Genomic DNA, 25432 nt, shown 5'->3' with positions numbered 1-25432 from the left:
CTGAGGATTCAGCCTGCAGTAAAAATGCACAATGGTATGAAAAATAAACCACTGCCACCAGCCATTAATTTTAGTGAGGGTAACAAAAACATTTTACATGCAAAAGTAGACAAAAGAGGCTACTAAGTGTGATGGTCGGGGGGGCCGCTGTGTCAGGAGGGCCCCTCCGGTGTATGTGGCCTGCGCGCAGCAACGCCGCGCAGGAACAGACACGGAAGCGTCTGCTCGTTCCGGCGCTCCGGCTCCAACTGCCGGGCGCCGCCTTTATTCTTAACTGCGCATGCGCCGGCTAGCAAGCCGCGCATGCGCCTTCGGTGTACTACGTACACAACATCCCTCCTTTTCCCCCTCAAACGCCAAAACATTAAACATGGGGCCAACGTGGCACAAACATTATATACTTAACAGACTTTTGTTGCTCAGGTCGCTGAGTCCATGATAAAGTCTTGGAACCTTTGTGGAGGGCGGCGCCCCTCTCTGCGGGGGTACCTGGGCGGTCCCATTTCGACATTCTCTGGTTCCGCAGGGTCTCCGGGCGTGTCAACGTCCTCCGGTGGCGCATCTGCCGCTTGCCTTTGGCCAGGGTCCGGTTCCTCTCCAGAGGTTGCTGGTCCTATGCGTTTGAAGAAGGACGCGTTTCTGGTCACGGTCCCACGCGCGTTCGCCGCTGTGACCATGGATCCCTTGACGTGGGTGACACCCATCGGGTGTGTCTCATATGTCATTGAGAGTTTCCCCTCTGGCTTCCTGTTTCGGACCAGGACGGTGTCTCCTACCGCTATCTCTTTTTCCGGCAGCCTCCGCCTCATTGTCTCCTTTTCGTTCCTCGCTGCCCTGTCCGCTGCCACTTGTGTGTCATCAATCACCCCCGGACGTCGCTCACCTGCTTCCGGTATCAGCCCTCTTGGTATGCGCTTGAATAGGGCTTCGGCGGGCGCGATTCCGGTGGACTGATGTGGGGTGGACCTGTACTCACGGAGGAATTCGATCAGATTATGGCACAGGTCTTCCCCTCCATTGACGGAGATGCGAAAAATTTTATTAAGTGTCCGCATGAACCGTTCAACCTCTCCATTGGCTCTTGGCCACAGTGGGGTCACTTTACGGTGTTTGATGCCACGTTCAGCGCAGTATCTGGCAAAACGCTGCCCTTGGAAAGGAGCGCCGTTGTCAGAGCAGATCTCGAGCGGGAAGCCGTGGGTGGCGAAAATTTTGTCCATGGCCAGGATGGTGTGATCGCTGGCGGTGGATTCTACGAGCTCCACCTCGGGGTACCTTGACCACTGGTCTGTCACCACTATGAAGTGTAGGCCTCTGCCGGTCGAACCGAAGTCTGCGTGGACGGTACCCCACGGCACGTCGCTCCGTGGCATGGCTTGGATGGGTGGGCTCCTTTCTGCCGGACTCGCAGCTTGGCAAGGTATGCATGCCTTTACGAACTCGGTCACTCGGTGTTCTAGGTCGGGGAACCAGACTTTCAGCCTCAGGCGCGCCTTCATCTTGGCCATGCCTTGATGGCCCGTGTGGGCTAGCTGGAGGACTCTTGTGACCAGGGATCTGGGGATCACGATCTGGTCTCCCCGCAGTAGTAGGCCGTCCGTGGACACTGAGAGCTCGTGTCGAGCCTTCCACAACAGTTGCAGGTCTCTCTGCGTCTCTGGGTGTCTTCTGGCGTTGTTCAGGAGGACGTCACGCCATTCCCCTGTCGCAACCGCCCTTTTCACTCGCAGGAATGCCTCGTCAGAATTTGAGTCATCCGCAATGTTCTCCCTCGACAGGGCCACAGGCAGGGCTGATTCGACGACGAGATGCACAGCGTCCCCCGCGTCGGACAACTCGACTGGATTCTGGGCGTCCCTCGTGCCGGGGTGGCGGGACAGGTAGTCTGCGGGGTTGTGGGTGCCTGGGCGGTACACCAGCTTGACGCTGTATTCGATGAGCGATAGCATCCACCTTTCGATCCGGGGAGGTGGCTTTGAAGAGGTGCCTGACAGAATGGGAATCAGGGGTTTATGGTCGGTGACCACGACGACGGGTTTGCCGAGGATGTATATCCTGAAGTGTTTGCATCCCCATAGGATGGCAAGGGCCTCTCTCTCGATTTGCGAGTAGCGCCTTTCCGTGTCAGTGAGGGCCTTGCTAGCGTAGGCAATGGGTCTCATTGCTCCCAGTTCGTCGGCCTGCATGAGGACTGCCCCTAGTCCTACGGGGCTGGCGTCAACGACGATCTCTGATTCCCGGCTGGGGTGGAAGTAGGCCATCGTCTCCTGCTCTGACAGGGCCTCTTTGATGGCGTTGAATTATCTTTGTTCTGCCGCTGTCCATTGCCACGGTACGTCATTCCTGGTGAGTGCTCTCAATGGTTCTGATAGGGAGGCCAAGTCTTTGATGAATCTGCCACAGTAATTGACCATCCCCAGGAAGCTCCGAACTTCTGCAGGGGATGTGGGCGGAGGCGCATCTCTTATGTCTTTTACTTTGCCGGGATCAGGTGAAATGCTGTTCGCATGGAAGGTGAACCCAAAGAATTCCAGCCGATCTTTCAGGAATTCGCATTTTTCTTGGTGAAGTGTAAGACCCACCGCCTGGAGTCTCTCAAACGTGCGTTCTAGTCTTTTAAGGTGTTCGCTCTCTGACCTGGCGAAGACCAGAATGTCCTCGGACATGTTAATGACACCCCTCAAGCCGGACAACGCTCCTCTTATTGCGTTCTGGAAGACCTCAGCCGCGGATGAGATCCCGAAGTTGAGTCTCTTGTATTGGTACAACCCTTCGTGCGTCGTGAACGTGGTGATGTACCTCGACTCGGGGTGCAGTTCCAGTTGATGGTAGCCTGATCTGAGGTCTAGTTTGGAGAAGACTTTGGCGCCTTGGAGTTCACCGACGATGTCGTCCAGGGTGGGCGTGAGGTGGCGTTCTCTTTTGATGGCCGCATTAGGTAGCCTCATGTCCACGCAGATGCGCACAGCCCCTGGTTGCTTCGGCTTCGGGGCCACTACGATGGGTGAAACCCACGGGGTGGGCCCTTCTACCCGTTCGATGATGTCTCGGTCCATTAGCTGCTGCAATTCCGCCTCTACTTGTGCTCTCAGGTGAAACGGAATTCGGCGGTGTTTGAGGGCCGTCGGCCTTACGGACTTGTCGATGTGCAATCGAATGGGGTCAGCGTTCAGTTTGCCGATGCCCTTGAAGAGGCTCGCGAACTTGTGTAACATGCCTTTTAGATCTGCATGGTATACCCCAAATGTGAAATGCACGATGTCAAGCGCTTCTGACGCAGCGCAGCTCAGCAGCGAATGGGGGCTGACGTCGGTGACGAAGAATCTTGCCTTGATGGAGTTCTGTCCATGCGATACTGGGGCGATAAATGCACCTTGGATGGGTAAGGGGGTGTCGCCACCGAATGCATATATCCTCGCTGTCGACGTCGACAGTTCTGGTGGGCCTGGCAGGGCTACGTAGTGTTTGGTGGCTAGCACGCAGACTGAGGCCCCGGTGTCAATGAGGATGGGGGTGGGAATGCCCTTGATGTCGACGGTGCACTTGGGCTGGCGTTTCGTGCTGGGACATCTCGCGATGCTGGAGATGAAGAAGACTTCTTCCTCTTCCTCCTCTTCTTCTTCTGCGAGATCCAGGTCTTGCAGGCCTTGGTCAATGGAGGAGATGCCTCTCACTCTGCGGGAACTGCTTCGCTCCGCTCTCTCTGGTCCTCTCGTTGTTGTGACAGGGGCAGCTGCACGGCACGTCCTGGCAAAGTGGCCTGGTACGCCGCATCGGGCGCATGTTCTTGACCTGGCCGGGCAGTCACCGCTGTGGGGGAGGTCATACCCACAGTTCGAGCACGATGGGGCGGTGCTTGGAGCGGACGCGGTGTCAGGCTTTCTCGGCGCCCATCTTGGCCTATTCGCAGACGACCGCCCTACTGCAAATGCGTCTTCGTTGTGTCCTGGTCGCGAGGCAGCGTCCATTTTCGCGCCTCTGGCCTCTGCTAGTTCGTGTGCTCTGCCCAGGTCTAGAATCTGCTGGAGGGTTAGGCCAGGCTCCCTGAACACCTGCCTCCGGAGTTTACCGGAGCTGCACCCCTGCAGCAGTTGGTTGCGGACCATCTCCTCTTCGTCGGCCCATCTGCAAGAGGACGCCAGGTGTCTCAGGCGGACGCAGAATTTGTCTAGGGGTTCATCGTCTAACTGTTTCTCAGCGCCCATGACGAATCTATCAAAATCCACATTGGCCATGGGTAAGAAGTGGTCTTTGAGTGCCTGCTTGACGGCGTCATAATTGACCACGGGGATGGTCAGGGAGTCATAGATCTTGTGGACTTCTGCGCCTGCTGAATAGATCATGGTCGCAATCTTTTCATCATCGTCGTCAACCCCTGCTGCCCTGAAGAACATGTCCAGTCTTTTGACCCACAGCAGCCACTTCGGTCCTAGCTTGGAAGGGGGCCCAGTGGCATCAAACTCTGGCATGGGGGCTAGGGAGCTGCGGGCTCTGCGGGGAACTGGGGCTGCGGCACCCTCGTCGTCTGCGCCATCACCCATTTCTTCCTGCTAGGTACTCACAGGTGGTAGATGTGGCCTTGTGGTAGTGGTGGGAGCGAAATTCCCTTCTTTCTTCTTGTTAGCCACAGCCTTGCACCAGCAATACTGTGGGGGTTCCAAATCCCCTTCTTTCTTCTTGTTTGCCACAGCCTTGCACCAGCAAGACTGTGGGGGTTCCAAAAATTGCTTGTCTTTTTTTTTTTTCCTTCTAGCGCCGTCGGCGAGTGGCGCACGAGCACCCTGTTGGGCCGCAACCACGGTCGCCGCGCGTGACGGGGAGCGGATCGAAGAAGAGAAAAAAAAATGGCCGCCGGTGCGTCGTCAGCGTGAGACGCGGCGGACTTAACTATAGCCTTGTAGCCGGGCACGGGAGTGGGCCGTGGCTCGTCCTCGTCGCCAGTGTGATGGTCGGGGGGGCCGCTGTGTCAGGAGGGCCCCTCCGGTGTATGTGGCCTGCGCGCAGCAACGCCGCGCAGGAACAGACACGGAAGCGTCTGCTCGTTCCGGCGCTCCGGCTCCAACTGCCGGGCGCCGCCTTTATTCTTAACTGCGCATGCGCCGGCTAGCAAGCCGCGCATGCGCCTTCGGTGTACTACGTACACAACACTAAGTATCCCCACAGCATTCCACATAAGGTGTTTTGTACTGGGTCTACAAAAAGAAAAATGTAAGTAAAGTCAATTTCACTTTACTTCTCTTGGAAACAGTAATTCATTCAAGAGAAGAGAAGGTATTTAAACCTTAGAGAAATCCAAAGGACTTCTCTGTGACACTACACTGTGGGTGCTGTGTGTCATAATAGAAAAAGACGATGCCTATGAAGTTTGTCATACTCCAAAACCAAAAGAATCACAGGGTTCAAATCAAAGAAAATACACGAGAGCGTGAGAAAAAGGTCTCGCTCACTCCAGGTTAAAAATAAAAAGTCCTACAATCCAGCAAAAGAGCTGGGGGTCTCTAAGGTAGAAAGGAATTAACAGAACTGAGAATTCTTCCTAAAAGCCCCCACAAGTGATGACCGGTTGATAATACCACTTAGGAACAGATAATTATATGAAGACACAGTAGTCTAGCCACATGGCCGTTAATGCCTGGTTTTTGCTGGGAGGAGTGAGCTACATTCTGTGATAGAGATGTACATTTATACATTTTTTCATTGATTTCATTTGGAACACACCAGACATTGAGTAGCTAAAATTGTGTGATACGGTTATTGCATGAATTTTGCATCACTCGGTGTCTGCTTGTTGCCCACACCTCTGCACTTGTCACATTTTATTTCAAACAATGATGTCCTGGAGTAAAACATTTCTCTAGACCAGAGTACAACCACTCAGTGTTTTTCACAACCACTCCGATGAGCTGACCTTTGTCTATGGTGGCTAGGGCTGATAGGAGATGTATTCCAAAACATCTGAAGAACCAAAGGTTAAAGACTCATGCTCTAGAATGTCTTTTTAAATGATATTCTGGAAGGAATAAAGAAAGAATAAGCGCATGCACAAATGCTAACTATCGTGGTGAAATATGTGAACAGTCCCAGGAGTCAGAAGTGAGTGAAATATATTTTCAATAACATTGAGCAGGGTCATGCTCTTCTGACACACTAACCTGTACAGTGCTTCTGAAGTCGGAGAATCTCCAGGTGCAGCTCATGCAGTAATTCCGACTGTTCCTTCTTGAGGAAGGCAATGTTTCGCTGCACACTCTGGATCTCCCTCTTCATGGACGTGGTCGCCATGACAACCTGCTGATGAGCTCAGGCCTGCAAAGAAAATAAACATCCAGTTTTCAGAAAAAGCCTTACTCACTGCCCTTCAAACGGAGCACAATATCTCTCTGTCATTGATACCAGTTATCTAAGGACACTGACAGCATTATGGACACAAGTTGCTCAAGGAAATAACAGGATTGCATTAATCAGTGCTGCAATCATTGAACTAATAAACCGTTAGACACTGCTTAATTTTACATACTTGTGAATATCCTTGCTGGATAGACAAAAAGGTGGGGGACATCAAATACCTCTAATCCCGTTAACACATGCAATGTCAGTAAACATCGGAACTCCGCGTGCCCACATGATATCTGGGCATCCAAAATAAAACCAGTTTGCGGTCATTGGAGAAGGGGTAGATGAATAAACCACTTAAAAGAGTAATGTTGCTCATACACTCACTTTAATTTAGGAAGATTCAAGATGTCAAAGGCCAAGCGGCAGTTTCAACATTCTAATAGATGAAATGGGTGTTCATTTTTTTGAAGCCTTGGCATTTTAGCACTTGTGAAAAAGGATCTACAGAACACACATAGTCATCAAATTTACTTCATCACTTTTATTAAGGAGGACAAGTTGGGTGTGCAAAACTCTTAAAGGGCCTAGGGGAGGTACACTACATTTTATATTAAATATTTGTAATAAAGTTGTCTGGATGGATTAATTAAATGTGATTTAAGGAACTACCTATGGGAAATACTCCTCTTCCCGCAAGAGTCCCCAACTACTAGGATGTCCTTACTAGTATACAGTCTAAGGCTATAGGACATAGCATAAGTCTTTACTGAAACTCACATTCAGAGTGTTACAGTACTGAGCAAGCTTCTTGGCTTCCTAGTCTCAGGTTAAGAGCACTCATTAGCACCCGGGCGGGGGGAGCAGTCAATCAAATTGCTCGGATCGCGAACTAAATCCCACAATCCAAGCCCGCATTCCGAGCAACATGATTGATCGCTCCCCCCTCCCTTCTAGTCCCTTCCGTTTACTCCCCCCCACCCCCCACCCCTATATGATTCCTTCAGTGGCTGTCTTCCTGCTGGCTGTAATGGAAATGGAAGACGGGCTCTGCTTGGAGCTCCATATTCTAGCTCTGTGGCAGCAATCTAGTCCATTTTTTATGTGAATGAATGGGATGCCGCAAAATGGTTTAACTGTCCCTTCCATATTGTTCCTATGAGGATTGCATGCCATAAACACTGCAGTGCCACTGATAAGTGGAAAAGAATTAAGAAGAGTTATGCCTCCAACAAGTACATTGCCTTAGCGAGCACTGATCAATAAAACAGAACCATGAAAGCTAGAATTGCCACAAAAAACAAAATGGAATTGTGGTTTTAAAACTTATTAGCATCCAGGAGGTTAAGTCACTGTCTTACCAGCCAATCTGAGAGCACGGAATGAGGGCATTCCCACATAGACATCACCTGCCTTCCCGAGCCCCTCCAATAGCTGGAGGCTTCCATCTTGCCTCCCAGGCCACCAAAAACACAATCTAGTCGTGCTGCCCCACAACACCCATCCTCCCCACATCATCCCCCTCTCTACTCACCCCGACTTCTCTCACGCTGCAGCTACATGTCCTTTGCCACCTGCGCTGTTCGCATCTCCACTCCAGTACCTCCTAAATTGGCCACCATGCAAATTAATGGTTCCCTTGTCCGTTTTCCATGGTGGACATTTTATTGTGTTTTTTTGCAAATTGTGCAATAGTGCTGCCAATAATGACCTCCACCCCAGGGCTTATTGCTTAAGAAGAAACAGCACTGGACACTAAATATGTTTCAAAGAAAACAAAAAAAAAGAAGAGAACCGAGGAGTGGATTTGCAGTTCTACTCCTCAATGAAAGTAGTATCACAGCTGCGCTGATAGCATAAAGATCCAAGAGTAAACGACAAAAAGGCTATTACATATAACATTCAAGAGTAAGAGAGGGAGAAGTGAACATGAAAACTAGGAATCAGTTTAAAAGGTTGTTTAGAGACCATCCTGGAGTCAGTCGATGATCATCGAACTACAATAGATATCATTCTCACATCATCACGCTCTTGAAGTCATCAGCAACGTTTCAGAATTTTTTGGATGATTTTAGGATGATTTGCTGATAACTTCACGACGAGCACCACCATTTTAGAAAGCGGTTGTTCCTGATGATGTTAGGAAGAGTATCGCAACTTTGTTATAGTTCAGAATTATTTGCTATGCTTACTTCATAAGCACAAGTCGAGCATTTTAGTTCAGCTTTTTAAATGTTACGTTTTTGGTGTATTTTGAAAAGCAATTTGCGCACAAGCAAAATGTTCCTGTTTTATATTGATAGCTTGAAATCTGCACAAATCCTAATAAACCACTCTGCCGTACATATAAAACATTTATCAAAAAATGATAAGCAAAAACATGTAGTGTTATTTTTTCTTATCTTGAATGGAACACTAAAAGCAACAGAATGCAACCAAATGTGAGGCTAAAAAACGGCTTCTGGGTTTTCTAATTTTACCTTCAAGACTCTGATGCATATCAATATACTGTGTGATAAGGTCACCTGGCTGTAAGGACATTACCTCCTGGATGCTAATGAAGATTACCCCTGCTATCTGCGCAGGGAGTAATAATTCTATTAAAGACTAGGAGGTGAGCATTATGCTTCATCTTCATTTATTTCTACTCTTCAGCAGTTCAACAAAACTCCTATAAAACTTTGAAAAGTGATCAACACTTTTCCCTTTTTCCAAAACTACAACATCCATGAGTCTCTGTAGTCCATGTCCTCTCAACCAGTCACAACCCACTTCCTGTGCCTGGACTCCTCCTACTTCCTGTGCCTGGACTCCTCCTCTGCTTTTACTCTCTCTGACAGCTTCTCATCTTCCATAACTGATCCTCGCCAACAATGCGAAGACTCTCCTGAACTTTGGAACTCAACTGCCGATGAACCTCCGGCCTCCTGAAGCCCTCTGCTACAGCTCTGCTTTCAGCTATTCTTCTGGTCTTCCCCTATGAAACAATACAATAGGAGATTTTAGGGTGGTGCCTATGTAGTGTACTCGCTAACATAATGCAATAACATTTTAGACAGTACAATACACGGGTGGGAATTTAATGCTCGCCTCCTAGTCTTTAATACAATTAATACTCCCTGCGCAGATAGCAGGGCTAATTTTCATTCTATGACAAGACTGGAGGCGAGCATTATGCTTGTTCAAAACTTCCCCAACACAGTTCCAGCTAAACTCTCTGCTGGCTTAAAATAAAACTCTTTAAATGTACGATCACTTGATCAGTCTGCTGCTAGCATGATTTCACTTAACGGTACACCAGCTCTCACGGCTGTTGAAGCCATCCCTCCTCTCACTGAATGAGCTCCATACATGCTCACATTCACACCTGCTGCTTGCATGATCTCCTTGACCCATCTTGCGATGGTAGCTGTCGCAACTTCGTGATAGGGCTTCCTGCGTGCTATTAGTAGCTGTGTAGTACTTACTGCCCTATACTCCACCGTCCTATTCTCGTACTCTTTAATGCATCGTGCTACGCACCTTTTCGTATTACTCGGGAAATATGGGTAATGACCGTAGTAGTCCCTGTCTTGGTTCTCCTGACTATAGAGAAAGTCACTCCTTCCTGTCCGAAGGACTGTCTGTTAATCTCCAGGGCTCTAACGTCTGATACCCGTTTGCAGGAAATTAGGCATAACAACATAGCTAGCTTACCTGATAATTGCTTAAGAGAAAGGTACTTATCTGTTGGCCAGTCTGATAACAAGTGTAATACTGTAGACACGTCCCATGGTGTACTATACCTGGGCTCTGGAGGAACTCTGAATCTCGCACCTCTGATGAGCCTCACTACTGCAGGATGTTCTCCTGCTGGGACGCCTTCTATCGGCAGGTGACCTGTTGAGATTGCTGATCTGTACACTCCTATCGTACGGAAAGCTCTCCTGCTCTGTAATAAGTTTGCTAAGAAATTCAGTATTTCCACTACAGGTGCTGAAACGGGATGAACACTTCTGTTCTTACACCAGCTTGTTCATTTAGCCCAAGCTGCGTCATAGCGCCTCCTAGTGGATGGAGCCAAGATTCAGCGATAAGCTGTGCAGCCTGCGCCGAAATTCCTGGCAGTGCCCAACGTTTCCAGATATCCTGCACGCGGCTAGCGGGAGTGTCCCTCTCACTCTCAGAGGATGATATGACCCAGCTGGGTACGTGAGAAGTCGCTCTCCTTTGGGAAGGACTCTGGGTATGTCCGTTACTAGCATTAACGTTGGAAACCACACTTGTGATTTCCACAAAGGCACTACTAGTACCAGCTTTGCTTTCTCCCTCCGACATTTTGCTAGAACTCTGCTCAACATCACGAAGGGGAGGAAAGCGTAGTGCGGGCCTCCTGTCCACTCTTGCAGGAAAGCATCAGTTACTTGTGCTCCTGGATCCAGCCTCCAGCTGAAGTAGAGGCTTATCTGAGCATTGAGCCGGGAAGCGAAGAGGTCCATTTGTAATGGTCCCCATCTCGTGTTCAGCCACTGAAACACAGCTGGATCCAGTCTCCAATCGCTGGAATCTGTCAGGTACCGAGAGTTCCAATCTGCTACTACGTTCAGTGTGCCTGGCAGGTACTCTGCTGTCACCGATGTCTCTGATCGTAGGCAGAAATGCCACAAGTCCTTCGCTAGCTCCGCTAGCATCTTGGACCTTGTACCGCCTAAGTGGTTGATGTATCGCACTGCTGAGATGTTGTCCATCTTCAGCAGAACACAACATTTTCCTCTTCCTCTTGTGAAAGCCTTGATCGCGAACAATCCTGCTAGGAGCTCCAGACAGTTTATGTGAAGGCGAAGCTCCTCTTCGCTCCACTTGCCTCCGGTCTGTAGAGTCCCACATCTGGCTCCCCAGCCCTTCCGGCTGGTGTCTGATTCTATTATCAGATACGGCTTGTCTCCGCATATGGCTCCCCCATTCCAAGCATCCATATTCTTTAACCACCACTCTAGTTCTGTAATGGACTCCTGATCTAGAGGTACCTGCTGATGGTACTTCAGACCGTGTTGCAGATGCTTTATCTTCAACCTCTGCAGTGCTCGGTAGTGCAGGGGGCCTGCAAATATGTCTTGAATGGTCACTGCTAATAGCCCCACTATTCTCCCCAAGGTTCTGAGCGATACTTGATGTTTTTCTAAGCATGCTCTGATCTCTCTCTTGATGTCTTTTATCTTCCGAGCTGGAAGCTCTAATGTCGCCTTCTTGGTATCTAGAACAAACCCTAGGAAGTCTAATCTCTGCGCTGGCGTGGTATCTGACTTCTCTGTATTCACTGGGAATCCTAGCGATCCCAGAAGGTCCTGTACCCATCTCGTTTGGTACATTAGTACCACCTGATCCTCTGCTAGGAGTAAGAGATCGTCCAGGTAGATGATCAGCCTGACGCCCTTCTCCCTGATCGCTGCTGCCACTGGCTTCATCAGCTTCGTGAATGCCCAGGGTGCCGATGCAAGTCCGAATGGCATTGTCTTGAATTGCCAGAATTGTCTTTGCCAGCAAAAAGCTAGGAATGGTCTGTACTCCTTGAGTACGGGAACCGTAAGGTATGCGTCTTTCAGATCTAGACGCGTCAACCAGTCTCCCTCTCTCAGGGAGTCTCTGAGCTGATGGATGCCCTCCATCTTGAAATGCCGATATATGATCCAACCGTTCAGCTCTTTGAGATTTATAACTGGGCGTACCTTCTCTTTCCTGTGCACCAGGAACATGTTGCTCACAAACCTTGGGGTCGTCTCGCATCTCTCTATCGCTTTCTTGCGGGCTAGCTGCGCTATCTCGCTGTCTAGGTATGCCTGTTCCGCTTGCGCTAACTTTTGACTGAGGTATGCTCAGCTGGACTGGGGCATCTATGAAATCTAGCTGTAGACCTCTGATGGTCTGCAATATCCAGGAATCGCTTGAAAGCTTGCGCCAATTCTCTAAAAACATGCGTGCCCTCCCCCCTACAGGAGGATACTGAATCGCTCTCACCTGGTGTAAATCCTTGACCTCCTCCTGATCCTCTGGGCCTGCAGCCTCTCGGTAATCTCCCTCTGGATGGGAAGAATGTGTCTTGGCTCTTGTTTTCCCAGTATTCCGCTCTGGGGTCTTCTCCCTCCTTGGTTGCGACCGGCTGCGCGACCCCTGAAGCAGCCGGTCCCTCCAAAAACTCTACTTGGGAATATTTTGCAGATCAATGCTTGTGCCTTTTTCAGTGAAGCGTACGTTCCGACAAACCTGCCTATCTCCTTCCCAAAGGTCTCTCCAAACAGGTGCCCTGGGCTCCTTCTCCCGCTTCATACGATGACAGATCGCTAAGTTTTGAATCTATTTTCAGTAATAGGCTTTTTCTCCTTTCCGAAGCGATGGCACAATTCGCATTCCCGAGAAGACAGACTGCTCTCTGAGGCCATCCGGTGAGAGCTTCAGGGTCAACTTCTTCTCCTGTGTCCTTTGCCCTTTCTGCAAGGTCCATAATCTTGGCGAGAGGTCCTGCCAAGTCCAACAATTTTTCCTGGCAGCTTCTCCAGGACCTGTCAATACCCTTGCAGGGATCTTTGCTTGTCTTTGACACAAAGGTCAGCATCTTTGGATCGAGCTCGGGGGCTTCCGCTACCTTTCCCGGGAGGTCTGGTCGCAGACACTCCGCTCGTAGGCGCTGTCTCACCTCCTAATCTAGTGGTTTGCGCAGTCTTGCAGTCATATACTGCGCTACTTGGGGGGATGGTTGCCACTCGGTGGACCCCGGATTCTGGATGTTGTCCGGGTCAAACATATCATCTTGAGCTTCCAGGAGGTGCTTCTCCTTCCGTGCTCTCTTACCCCCACTGGGTTTTGCCCAGTCGTCATCCTCGGCCTCATCTTCTCTCTGCGAGGCCTGATCTTCTGCCTGCTCATCTTCCGAGCCTGGGTCTTCTCCTGTGTTGTCTTCCCCTGGAGAGGGGGTCATGAGGTCTGGCACCGCCTGACGCTGCAGATAAGCTTCTTTCAGCTTCACAAAAGCGTCAGTCATCCCTGGGGCCTTTTCTACTGCCCCTTCCAAAGAGCCCCGGTGGTCGTCAGAGGCTTTCCTCCTGAGGGCTATCTTACTCCCCTTATGTCCCTCTTTCAAGGGTTCTGTGGGCGTGCGCTTAAAGTCTTTGGTGCTACTACTGGGCTGCGAGAGCATAGCTTCCAATGTCTCCTGTCTCTCCTGCAGGGGTCTGACCCCTTCTGCCACTGCATCAATAAGGGAGCTTTCCAGCACTTGTTTAAAACTGGCAGCAAGGTCCTGCGACTGCTCCTCCTCGCTCCACTCAAATTCTGACATCTCTGTGCTGTACTGTGTGCCTAAATACCTGAATCACGTGTCTTAGCACGCCCACCGCTCCTTCTTGATGATTCTGTATTAATACCTTTTTTTTTTCATTTTTTTTTCAGTGGCTGTACCCTTGTATGTACTCTGCCTTCAGGCTTAGGCGAGGGTCCTCGCTTCTACTGTACCAATTTTCTGCTGCCTAGCAGTGTAGGGTGGTCTGTAACTCCCTGAGCTTTGCTGCTCACGAACACGTGGGCTGCTGCCTCCCCGTGTCTGCCTATAAAGGCATGGCGCGCGCGATCGTTATTACCGCTTCATTCTTTATATTGATGAATACTGGTACTCGCTCGGGCGAGCGTCATGGTCCGGTGTGCTTCTCTTACTAATGTCGCCGCTTAAAAATGACGTTTGCTCAATGCGAGTCCGATGTGCTTAAGTTCCTCCCATCCGCGGGTGGGGGCTAGAGCCTGGAGCGCTGAGCTCTGCTCCTGGCTCGCGGCTGCTCTGCCCACCCGAGGGTGGGGGCTGCTGCCGTGAGTCTGCACCGCTGGAAAAAAGGCGTGCTGCGCCTCTCACGGGCGCCGGCTCCTCCTTCCCAAGGGTGGGGGCCGGGCCTCGCGAGTGCACTCGCGTCCTGATACTACGTAGTCCGCGAGGCTGGCTAAACCCCTGAAGTGCTGGGAATGCGACACGGGGCCGCCGGCCTCGCGGACGAAACTCCTGCACAGACAAAAAGCACTTGAGCGCGTAAGCATCTAACTCTCGCAATGCCTCTAAATAAAGACGCCTAATTCTCTATGGGAACATGCGTCTGAAAATGAATCCTAAGGCTAGAAACGCTTCAGGCAATCCTTCGCTTCCACACATACAGGCCCTCATTCCAACCCAGGCGTTAAGGGTTTAACGGCGCCGTCGGCGCCGTTAACACTTAACGCCTGATTTCCACCTTAACGCCTGCTTTTAGCAGGCGTTAAGTACCAAGGCGCTAAGCGTCCTTGGCGCTAATTACGGCACCGTAATTTACGGTGCCGTAATTAGCGCCTTCCCCACTCCCATTATGCCCTATGGGGCAAAAATGGGAATGGGGAAGGGTAAATGGGGATTGGGGATTTACCGCCCCACTCACCTTGGAATGGGGCGGTAAATCAGCCATCCACCATGGTGTAAACAGAGTTTACACCATGGTGGTAAAGTAGGGAACTTACCACCTGGGTTGGAATGAGGGCCACAGTGTGCCTTATTTATTCATGACTAATGTCAACTTCATTAATACTCTTCCACTCAAACCCAGTCAATTCCACTCTGACATACGGAGAGGGAAGAAATGGTACTTATCTGCTTGAAGAGCAGTAAAAGAAGGGGAGGAGTGCAGGCACAGGAAGTGGGTTGTGACTAGTTGAGAGGACATGGACTACAGAGACTCATGGATGTTGTAGTTTTGGAAAAAGGGAAAAGTTTTGTTGATCACTTTTCAAAGTTTTATAGGAGTTTTGTTGAACTGCTGAAGAGTAGAAATAAATGAAGATGAAGCATAATGCTCGTCTCCAGTCTTGTCATAGAATAGGTTTTAAAACCAAAATTCAGAGAAGTCAGTGTTCTTTTTTTAGTGGCAATTTTAGCTTTCATGGTTCTCTTTTGTTGATCAGTGCTCCCTAACGCAATGTACTTGTCAGAGGCACAACTCTTCTTAATTCCTTTGTCAGTGGCACTGCATTGTGTTTCCGGCATATAATCCTTATGGGAACAATACGTAAGGGGCAGTTAACCCCTTTTGCGGTGTCCCGTTCATTCACATAAAAAATTGACTCATTGATAACAGTTATCTAAGGACAATTACAGCATTATGGCCAAAAGTTGCTCCAGGAAATAACAGGATTGCATTCATCAGTGTTACAATCATTGAACTGATAAACCAATGTGCCACGGTTACAGCCACTGATTGGTTGCCGGTGTCAGTGACGACAGAAGCCTGGCTCCTTTAACTGTGTCCCTGCCGGACACAACATCTTCTTTTTTTGACAAACAAATAACGATAATGTTTATTCACCGTTTCAAGGTCATATTTCTTCAATCAGATGTACAGGACGCTTGATGCACCATACAGGCCTCGTTACAACTTCTGACGTTGCTTATGTTTTTTGTTCCCCGGCATCATTTCCCGGCAGCGATGCCTCGCTCTCATCCACATCGCTCTCCTGCTCGCCTTCGTTGAACAGCATGAAATGAGACATTTCTCGGGATGACCTTGCATAGGGATCTGGCGGTGATCATCGGACCCTTCACACGAGTGACCACCAGATGCGCAAGATCAAAGTCCATTATTGCCCTGCCTCGGCCACACAAGAACTTTGTCTCTGCACTGAATGTTCAACTTCGTGACATGACGCTTGACATTGGTGTAATCTTTCATGTTCTTTTTCTTGACAGCGTCCACCATTCACAGCTCGTCTTCCCCTCTCACTGGCGCGGCAGTCTGGTTTGTGTCCTTCTTCCAAATAACAGTTCTGATGGACACCGCCCTATCGTCCCATGCAGTGAGTTCCTACAATCCTGCAACATATTGCAGACAGCCTGACTGGGTGACATGGACATAGTTCCTTCTGTTGCAGCCCTTTCTTTAGGCTCCCCATGAATCTCTCGATCATGCTGTTCGCTTGAGGCCATACCAGCATTATCTTCCTATGCTGTATGCCCATGTGCTACATGAATCGGGAGAACTCAGCACTGCTGAAAGGTGGTCCATTATCCGATATCAGCACCTCAGGCATACCCCAGACTGGGAAGATGTTGTCCAGCTCTGGTAATACTGAGTTGGCTGATGTGGCTGCCAGCAGCTGAACAAGAGGAAATTGCGAAAACTCTTCCATGATGACCATCCAGTACTTGTTCTCTACCAATGGTCCAAAAAGTGGATGACAAGATGGTTCCAAGGTTGCTCCGGGAATTCAGACCATAGAAGTGGTTCCGGAGCATTTGCTGTCAAAGGGCTTTGGCAGAGATGACATGCGCTGACGGTGCATTCCACCATTTCATCTAATACTAGGAATCACATGGTATCCCTTATTTGCCGCTTGGCAGCCACAACACCTCTGTGCCCTTCAGGCGCTAAGTCAACGACAGATTTATGGAAACTCTTTGTGATGGCTATTCAGTGTCCTCGCATCACAAACCCATCTGTTGATATTGAGAGTTCCTCATGTACATGTTTGAATGCAGTTAGCTCAGATGAATCTCCTTTGAGGTCTCTTGTTTCTCCACTACTCACTTCTCTCCACCTTCCAGATCTTACTATGTGTCTCAATTTCTCCATAAAACCATCTTATCGAGTATGTTCTTGTAATGTTTTGGTCGCGATCACTTTCGGAGTTCCTTGTTGCGTGAGAAAGTTAACATATTCTTCTGCCATCTTCTGTTGTGGGGTTAGGCAGGGGGTGACGTGACATGAAGTCTACAGGATTATACTCCTTGCCAGGCTTGTGTATTATGGTGAAATCGAAATCCTGTTGTGGTAGACCCCACCTTTCTATACAGAGAGGCAGCTTGCAGTGTGGATTTCCGTAGATGGTCACTACTGCCCGATGGCCAGTGACAATGGTGAATGCCTTTCCCAGGAGAAACATTTGAAAATGCTTGCAGGCCCAGACGACTGCTAGCCCTTCCTTTTCTGACTGAGAATACTTATTTTCCACATCCGATAGCTATTTGCTAAGCGATCACTTGCCTTGGTGTTTCTTGTCCCGGTCGGAGCTGTGCCAAGATGGCTCCTAGTCCAACTGGACTAGCGTCCACTGTTAGTTCTGTGCACAGTTCTGGATCGAAGTAGGCTATGTGCTCCGCAAGCGCTATGTCCTGTTTAATCTGTGCAGATGCTCTGTGGCACTCTCGAGTCCACTGAAAAACATGCCCTGTTTGGTAAGTTCTCTGCGTGGGGCACTAACAGTGGCAAAATCGCATAGGTACCTCCTGCAGCAACTCACCATTCCTAGACACTATCTGACATCACTAACATCTTCCAGTGGTGAAATCCCTGTTATGGCAGCAACTTTCATCGGATTGGGACTCATCCCTCTTTGCGAGAATACGTGCCCAAAGAACTTGAAATGCGCTTTGTGGAAAACGCACACTTTTCATGATTGAGTGTTAGTCCTGCTTCCACCAGTGCAGTGCACACCTTGTGTAGTGCTTCATCATGTTCCTCAGGGGTGGCGCCGAACACCAGGATGTCGTCACTGCAATTGAAACAGTTACTGCTACAATTACCATTTTAAGAGCAGTAGGGCAACCTAGCAAGTTGCTCCCAGGGATTTCACCCGGTAATACACGTAACTCTGTGAAGGCATGCCTTCCCTTATACCAGAGAGTTGTGGAGAAACTTTTGTGGTTGTGTACGGGGCCCTTAGATCCCCATTGGAATACTCTCAGCTCTGATGGAACCAGATATGTAGGATTCGCCATTTCCCTGTACTCTGAGATGCATATGATGTTGAGAGAGGCACCTGTGTCGACCACGAAATTTGCCGGATGATCTCCTATCATCATGTTGACATCACTCAGCTGATGTTGTCCGTGCGACCATTATGTATGCATAGTCGCAAGGTTCTCTTTCGCCCGAGAGCAGGGCCGAAGGAGACCTTCCTGCGATCTGGCGTACATGTTTTACGGCATCTCGCTGGGTATTTGTGCCTCTTCTCAACACTATGGCAGGGCATTGCACACAACTGCCAGATGGTTTTCCTTGCAACACTTCTGTGCAAATGCTGGGCACTCCGATAGCACCTGCCTGTTAAGACATGATTTCTTGCGAGGCTGCCTGCAGTGTAGCGGTTGCAACCTCCTGGGGTCACCGTATATATTTGCTCCTTTGCAGGTCCTTTGTTTCCATCTGAGTTGCCTTTGTGTAGGTGCATGCTTCTGGCCTGGCCATCTGTAGTATGGTGTTCAGACGGACCGGCTCTCGTAGCAGCTTCTTCCTGAAGGATGAAGATAAGCAGCCACCAATGATCCTGAGGTGTATTGCTTCTTCATTTGAAAATAAGTGGAACTCACAGTGGGCCACCAGCTCGCGATGCCTGGTTGTTAGGGAGAATTCTCATTCTATGGCTAATTTCCCTTACCTATAGAGTCCCACAGCAGCTTTGCTGGGTTTGAAGGGTTTGTTTCTTTTTACCTGCTAAGAGGGAGACTCTTTTTCCCACTCTTAGGCATTTTTGCTATGTGTGTTCTAGGCTATTTTTGTGTTTAATGTCTATGGGATTTTCTCAACCCCATAGGAACCATCTTTATTCACATGTGTTACACAGCACCCTCCGTGCAGTGACACAGGGGTGTCGTAGCGACCCCCAAACATAGACTCCATACCCTGGGACTGACTACTGTCCCCCAGGGCATGTAAAGTCCCCATTGACTTTACTAGTCAATCTCTCTGAACGAAACCAGTACAACCCATCTTAATATGGAGGTACTGGAAGGGGTTAATAGTTTTTCCCCATGTTCATTTTTGAGAGGGTACCGTACAGTCCCTCTCTCAAAAGTTTCTGGCTGGTGGCAGTGGTTACTACCGTAAATATTCGACCGCGAATATTTCCTTATGGGATTTTCCCATTGTTCGAGGCTACCACTTTTTCTGACAGCCTCTAACATACCCCGGTTTATTTTTATATTAACTTTACTCCGGTAGGTTTTATTTGCTAGAACTTTAATATAACTTCTTTCTCGTGTCTTTCTCTAAACTCCTAACCCAGGTCGGGGATCCTTTGTTCGTCCGTTTGGCAGGCTTCCACCAAGAAGCCCTCCTTTCGGCGCCACTGAGTCTGGGGTGTGGGAGGGGGAGTAGGACCACTGGACAAGGTTGCCTAAGCAACCCATGTCGCACTCTATCCTGATAGGCTGGAGGGTCTCCCGCCAAGATGACCACTCCGCTGTGTGAGTGACAGCTAGACTGTATGAATGGGGATCTTTTTGCATAAAAGCAGGGTCCTGAGGACTGGAAGAGCAAGACGTCGCCACTGGAACTAAGAAGCCGAAGAGCAGAGAAGCCAAAGACATCTGCAATGACTGAACCACTGGTGAAGCCCTGCTGCAACGTCTCTTCACTTTTCTCCACACGACGAGAGGAGATCTTCATCTGCAAGAGCCTTCTTCCCTTGAGCTGGTGGGGCCAACCAGTTTGCCAGTTGCCTTCCTGGACATGCCTTGGTCGAATCACCAGTACCCTGTACTCGGAGGCCGGATAGCCAGGCACCAGTCCACCTGGACCGCGATTTAAAGGAGCGTACCTTTTATTCGTCAGGCAGCACCACGGCTGGTTTCATCCCTGGGTGGTGCAGTACTCGAACCTTCCTCCACGACGAGAGCCTCTCTTCCTCTGCTGGATCACCCGAACTGCAGGAACTACCAGGAACTACCGCAACCGCAGGAGCCACTTCTTCATATAAAGGTACATTGTTCCGCCAGGCCATCCTTTCTTCGCGGTAGCACTAAAGGCGTTTTAAATCCTTTTACCTACCTGTTGGGTTGGCTGCCCCTCTCTCTTAACATAGTCTTTCACCCTCTGCATCCACCTTCTCAATATCGTTAACCAAAGACTTGACTGCAGCTACAAGAACATTTTGCTCCTGGGCCCTTGCCCTGTACCACTGACTCTGGCACAGGCCTACTGACTCTGGCTACATTTGTTAGATCTGCTTTCCCGAGATTGATTCTCCATTCGAATTGTGTGGTACAACCCTTTCTTATAATTACTCTTTCCTTTCCACTGCATAACCTTGTGAAATGCCATTCTGCTCAGTTTTCATTTAAGTATTGCTTATACTGAGGCACTGTCTTGCTCTAACTTGGTCACAAGCTTATGGGAAGTGTTGCTAGGGTGTGTAAGAAGCTATTTTTGAATAACTTGTGTTTTTCCTCCCTTGTGAGAAATTGTTAGAACCTCCCTGGTGTGTAGTTTTCACTGTGCCGTTTTGCTAAGTTTTCACTCTGGTTCACTTGGTCTACAATTTATATAGGGAGTGTGTATATTATTCCTTGACTTGATTTTAACTTGCCCGATGACTGTGATAAATGTGCTGTCTTAGAAGTGTATAAAATAAATATAGAACTACTTTTTAATCCAAAGCTTTGGCCAGTGTTCCCTTGTTCCATAGTGCTGTAGGCCTAATGTGTAAACTCTGAATACTGCTCATCTCCCTCTTGAGATAAGTCTGACTGCTCAGCCACAGCTACCAACTAAATCTTTGTGGTACAGACGACTGATACCAAAGGGGATTTATTGCTCTCACCTGTAGTCTTAATCTTCCGTAGTGCTCCCCAAGGGAACTGCACAGGATTCTGCCTAACACTGGTCGCAAATGCATCCATGATCTCACCCGTGAGTTGGCATGCAGTGTTGAATGTATGTCTTTCATGGTCGATGTTTCATAGCAGATCGAAAAAGGGCAATAGTGCTGTATTCAGATCAGCATAGGTTTTAATCTCCTTTGGCGGGAAAGTGGGGATGAGGTCTTCCACATCAACCCCCACAAGGTTTATGAGTAATTTTCTTGCAAATCGATCGGGTGCATGTTCATCATGAGACGCCGAATAATTTTTGAATCGCTGCAGCCATCACTCCCACAGTGGTCCAAGAGATTGTTGATCCTGCTAGTCAAGCAGCACTGACCTGCGAAATGCGCTCGCGTCCAGCATGTCGTCTTCATTCCGTTTTCCTTGTCCTTGTTCCTGCTCTGAAATCTTGCAGGTGAAATGAGGTAATGTACTTCTTGTACCGAGCAGGTTTTTTTTTTCACAGTGATATGGGACAAAGTCCCGTGAAAGATCTCATCCACGTTGCCACTGTCCTGACCGGGGGAGTACTCATGCATGCGGGCAAACTCCTGGAGGGAAATTATCACACGCAGCCGAGTTACGGGTGACTAATCTTTATTTCCTGTAAGCGAGCTCTGCGGATACGCCACAGGCCCAGCCACTGATTGGTTGCCGGTGTAAGTGACGACAGGAGCCTGGCGCCTTTAAACGTGTCCCTGCTGGACATGACACGTTAGACACTGCTTAATTTCACATACTTGTGAATATCCTTGCTGGAAAGAAAAAAAGGTGGAGGACACCAAATACCTCCAATCCCTTCGTGTGCCCACATGATATCTGCATCCAAAATAAAACCAGTCTGCGGTCACTGGAGAAGAGGTAGATGAATAAACCACTTAAAAGAGTAATGTTGCTCATACACTCACTTCATTTTAGGAAGATTCAAGATGTCAAGGGCCAAGTGAAAGTTTCATCATTCTATTAGATGAAATGGGTGTTAATGTTTTTGAAGTTATGGCATTTTAGGACTTGTGACAAAGGATCTAAAGAACACACATAGCCATCAAATGTACTTCCACACTTTTATTAAGCAGAACAAGTTGGGTGGGCAAAACTCTTAAATGGCCTAGGGGACGTACCACAGATTTTATATTAAATATTTGTAATAAAGTTGTCTGAATGGGTTAATTAAATGTGATTTAAGGAACAACCTATGGGAAATACTACTCTTCCCCCACGAGTCCCCAACTTCTAGGATGTCCTTACTAGTATATAGTCTAAGGCTATAGGACCTAGCATGAATCTTTACTGAAACTCACATTCAGAGTGGTAGTGATAGGGCAGTGTGGTGCTGGGGTGAGGTTGAGTGGTGGGGTACTTGCATGAATTTGGTAGTTGAGGGTACTGGATGTGGCTGTGTGGGAGAAGGCTTTGGCTTTGTTCAGTGTTGGGGTAAGATGTGGTTTGCACTTGGATGCTGATGAGGGTTGGGATGGTAGCAGCAGCTGGGTGAAGTACTGGGGTGAGGATGGGTGATGTTTGGGTGGGGTGTGACATGGTGGGGATGTTTGGTGGTGGGCTTTAGATGTGCATATGCTGGTGCTAGGTTGGGCGGTGAGTGTGCTGGGCTGTGGTTTGGTAGTGGTGTTTGGTGCTGGATAGAAGCAGTGGGCCCCACATTTATGGCATGCAGTGTCTCCTGATTTAGGAATATTACATAATACGGCAGTACTAGGCATTTAAGCTGGAGAACGTCTGTTTTGCATTGATGTAATCAAATAAATGTGATCCACTGTGATGTTTCGAAAGTGAAAAAGGTTGTCCCTAGATGTTCTTCGGTTGAGCAAGATATAGGTAACCACTTGAAAATCATTCAAAGTGGCACCCTAACCAACAAAGCATCTCTAAACACATCTTCCCCACCAGAACACAGGTTACGCAATGGAATGCACTCCACCCTAATTTCCCTAGATAGCACACTAAACCACCACAGCTACACCAACACATCCCTCTATGCTCCTTAAACGCCACTCTGGCAGACACTACAATCACACAAACACACTTCCAGAGAGCTCACTAATTAAAAAAAACGGCCACACCACAGAGAGCCCTATCTTTTGAGATCTGAACACATCAATATTAACAAAGCAACCTTGTCCTGCTCCTAAATTAGTCCCATACTCCTGCCTCTTGCAGATCCTGATACTTATAGGTGAAAAGAACAAGTTACGTATCATATCTGGTAACATTCTTTCGATGGGATGTTCCTCGCGACATATTCCACATCTATGACAGGTAATGTCCACAGCTGTGCTGTTCCGGAAAATTTTCAGCAGAGGGCGTCCTGCGTCGATGGCGTCGATCCGTTGTCCCTCAAGGGCCTCCGTCGAGGGTCGACGTCACCGGATGTTATATATAGGACGCATGGCGCCCGTAGCCTCAGTTGTTTTTTCCCCAGAACATGTGGCACCAATCGCCTGCCAGTATAACTGCAGAAAACATTGCGGAAACGTAAGCTGCAATTGCATCAGAAATTCAGTAGACGGGCAGGCTGGGAGGGTGATGTGGAATACGTTGGAGGAACATCCCATTGAAAGAACATTACCAGATATGGTAAGTAACTTGTTCTTCAAAGGATTGTGTCCTCCAACGTATTCCACATCTATGACAGACTCCCAAAACAGTACCAACTTATGGAGGTGGGAAAAGAATTTACAATTTTAGAATGCCCAATCAAATGGCTGAATAAAGGACTGCCTTACCAAAGGCCAAATCCTGACCATGGATGCAGTCCAAGGAATAGTGTCTCACAAAAGTATGGACAGAGGCCCATTAGGCTGCTTCGCAAATAATGCAAATAGGAACTCCCCTCTGTAGAGCAGTGGAGGCAGTCACACCCCTAGTAGAGTGAGCCCGTAAGCCCATTGGAGGGTCCTTTCCCGCCAACGGTAACACTCCGAGATCATCAAAATGATCCATCTAGACAAGGTCTGTTTGGAAACAGCCTGGCCGAAGCGCCTTCCAGCATAACCAACAAAGAGCTGATCGTCCACTCTGACCCGGGACATCCGTGAGAGATAGAAACTCAAAGCTCTTCTAGGATCCAACCTATGGAGCCTCCCCTCTTCCTTACCAGGATGTGGAGGAGGATAAAACGCCAGAAGAATCACCTTCTGGCTCAAATGGAATTCCGACACAACCTTCGGAAGAAAAGAAGGCCGCACCCGCAGGACAACCCTGTCCTTATGGAAAAAGTAAAGGGTGGCTTGGCGGAAAGTAACCACAACTAAAAACACAGTTTTAAAGGGCAACACTCACAACGGACAAGAATGTAAGGGCTCAAACGGAGCTCCCATTAGGAACTTTAAAACCAAATTCAAATCCGATCCCGGCAGCTGGAAAGGTGACGGTGGAAACACATTAGTTAGCCCTTTTAGAAACTGAGAAATCTAAGGGATCTTAAAATAAGAACATTCCTCAGACATGCGCTTAAATATTGACAGCGCCGCCAGGAAACCCTTAATGGTACCCACTTGCAGGCCCTTGTGGGCTAAAGAAAGCAAAAAAGACAAAACCAAAGGAATGGAACATTGGAAAGGATCCACATTCTGTACCCTGCACTAGTCACAGAACTTTTTCCAGCGGCAACGGTACAGGGATTTCGTTGCGGGCCTTCTTGCCGAAAGCAACACCTTCGTCACTTCTTCAGGGAGGTCCCAATCCTTATACCTCAACCTTTCAGATACCAAGCATGAAGGCTGAGAGACTTGACCTCTGGATGGAGAACACGACTCCCCTCCCGTGAGAGCAGATCGTCTCGGTAGGGAAGACGGCATGGAGAGCAGATGGACATGTCTAGAAGGTCCGGGTACCACGCTCTCCTGGCCCATGCCGGAGCAATGAGGATCATTCGGGAACCGAACCTCTGTAACCTCTGCAACACTTGCGGAATGACGGAGACTGGAGGAAACGCGTACAGCAGTGGGAAGGACCACTCCACTATGAACGTGTCCCCTAAGGCTCCTCTTGGAGGAAATTCCCACAAGCAGAATCTCTCGCACTTCCGGGTTGACACTGGTGGCAAAAAGATCCACTTGTGGGGTTCCCCAAAGGGACAAAGATCTCCAAAAGAACTTCCTGAGCCAGCTCCCACTCGTGAGAGACCATGCCCTGCCTGCTGAGAGCGTCCGCCGCCGCATTTTTGTCTCCAGCCAAATGAACTGCCGAGATCGTATTTTCCTACTGGATGGCCCAGAACCAGAACTGCATCGCCTCCCTGCACAACGGGAATGACCGTGCCCCCCCTTTTTTTTTGAGGTAGTGCATGGCCACTGTATTGTCTGTCATAATCAGGACATTCTTCACCCGCACAGACAGCAGAAAAGCCTTCAGGGCGAGCCTGACGGCCCTCAGCTCTAACAGATTGATGTGGAGTCTGGACTCCGACGGAGACCAACATCCGCTGGTTGTCCACTCGTTGGCATGAGCACCTCAACC

The 25432-nt window shown here is 49.0% G+C and overlaps 1 protein-coding gene across 1 annotated transcript in view; it reads right to left on the bottom strand.

Annotated features, from left to right (window-relative positions):
* CCDC92B (coiled-coil domain containing 92B) overlaps positions 1-25432 on the bottom strand; it is a 983368-nt gene that overhangs the window by 487905 nt on the left and 470031 nt on the right. The window contains exon 2 of the mRNA XM_069615060.1: positions 6153-6306. Coding sequence (XP_069471161.1) covers positions 6153-6282 — 130 coding nt within the window. The 5' untranslated portion in view covers positions 6283-6306. The remainder of the gene's footprint in view (positions 1-6152; positions 6307-25432) is intronic.

The sequence above is a fragment of the Ambystoma mexicanum genome, chromosome 9 (assembly GCF_040938575.1).
Source record: "Ambystoma mexicanum isolate Mex_15411 chromosome 9, UKY_AmexF1_1, whole genome shotgun sequence".
Classification (NCBI taxonomy): Eukaryota; Metazoa; Chordata; class Amphibia; order Caudata; family Ambystomatidae; genus Ambystoma; species Ambystoma mexicanum.
This window is presented reverse-complemented; position numbering and strand designations above follow the sequence as displayed.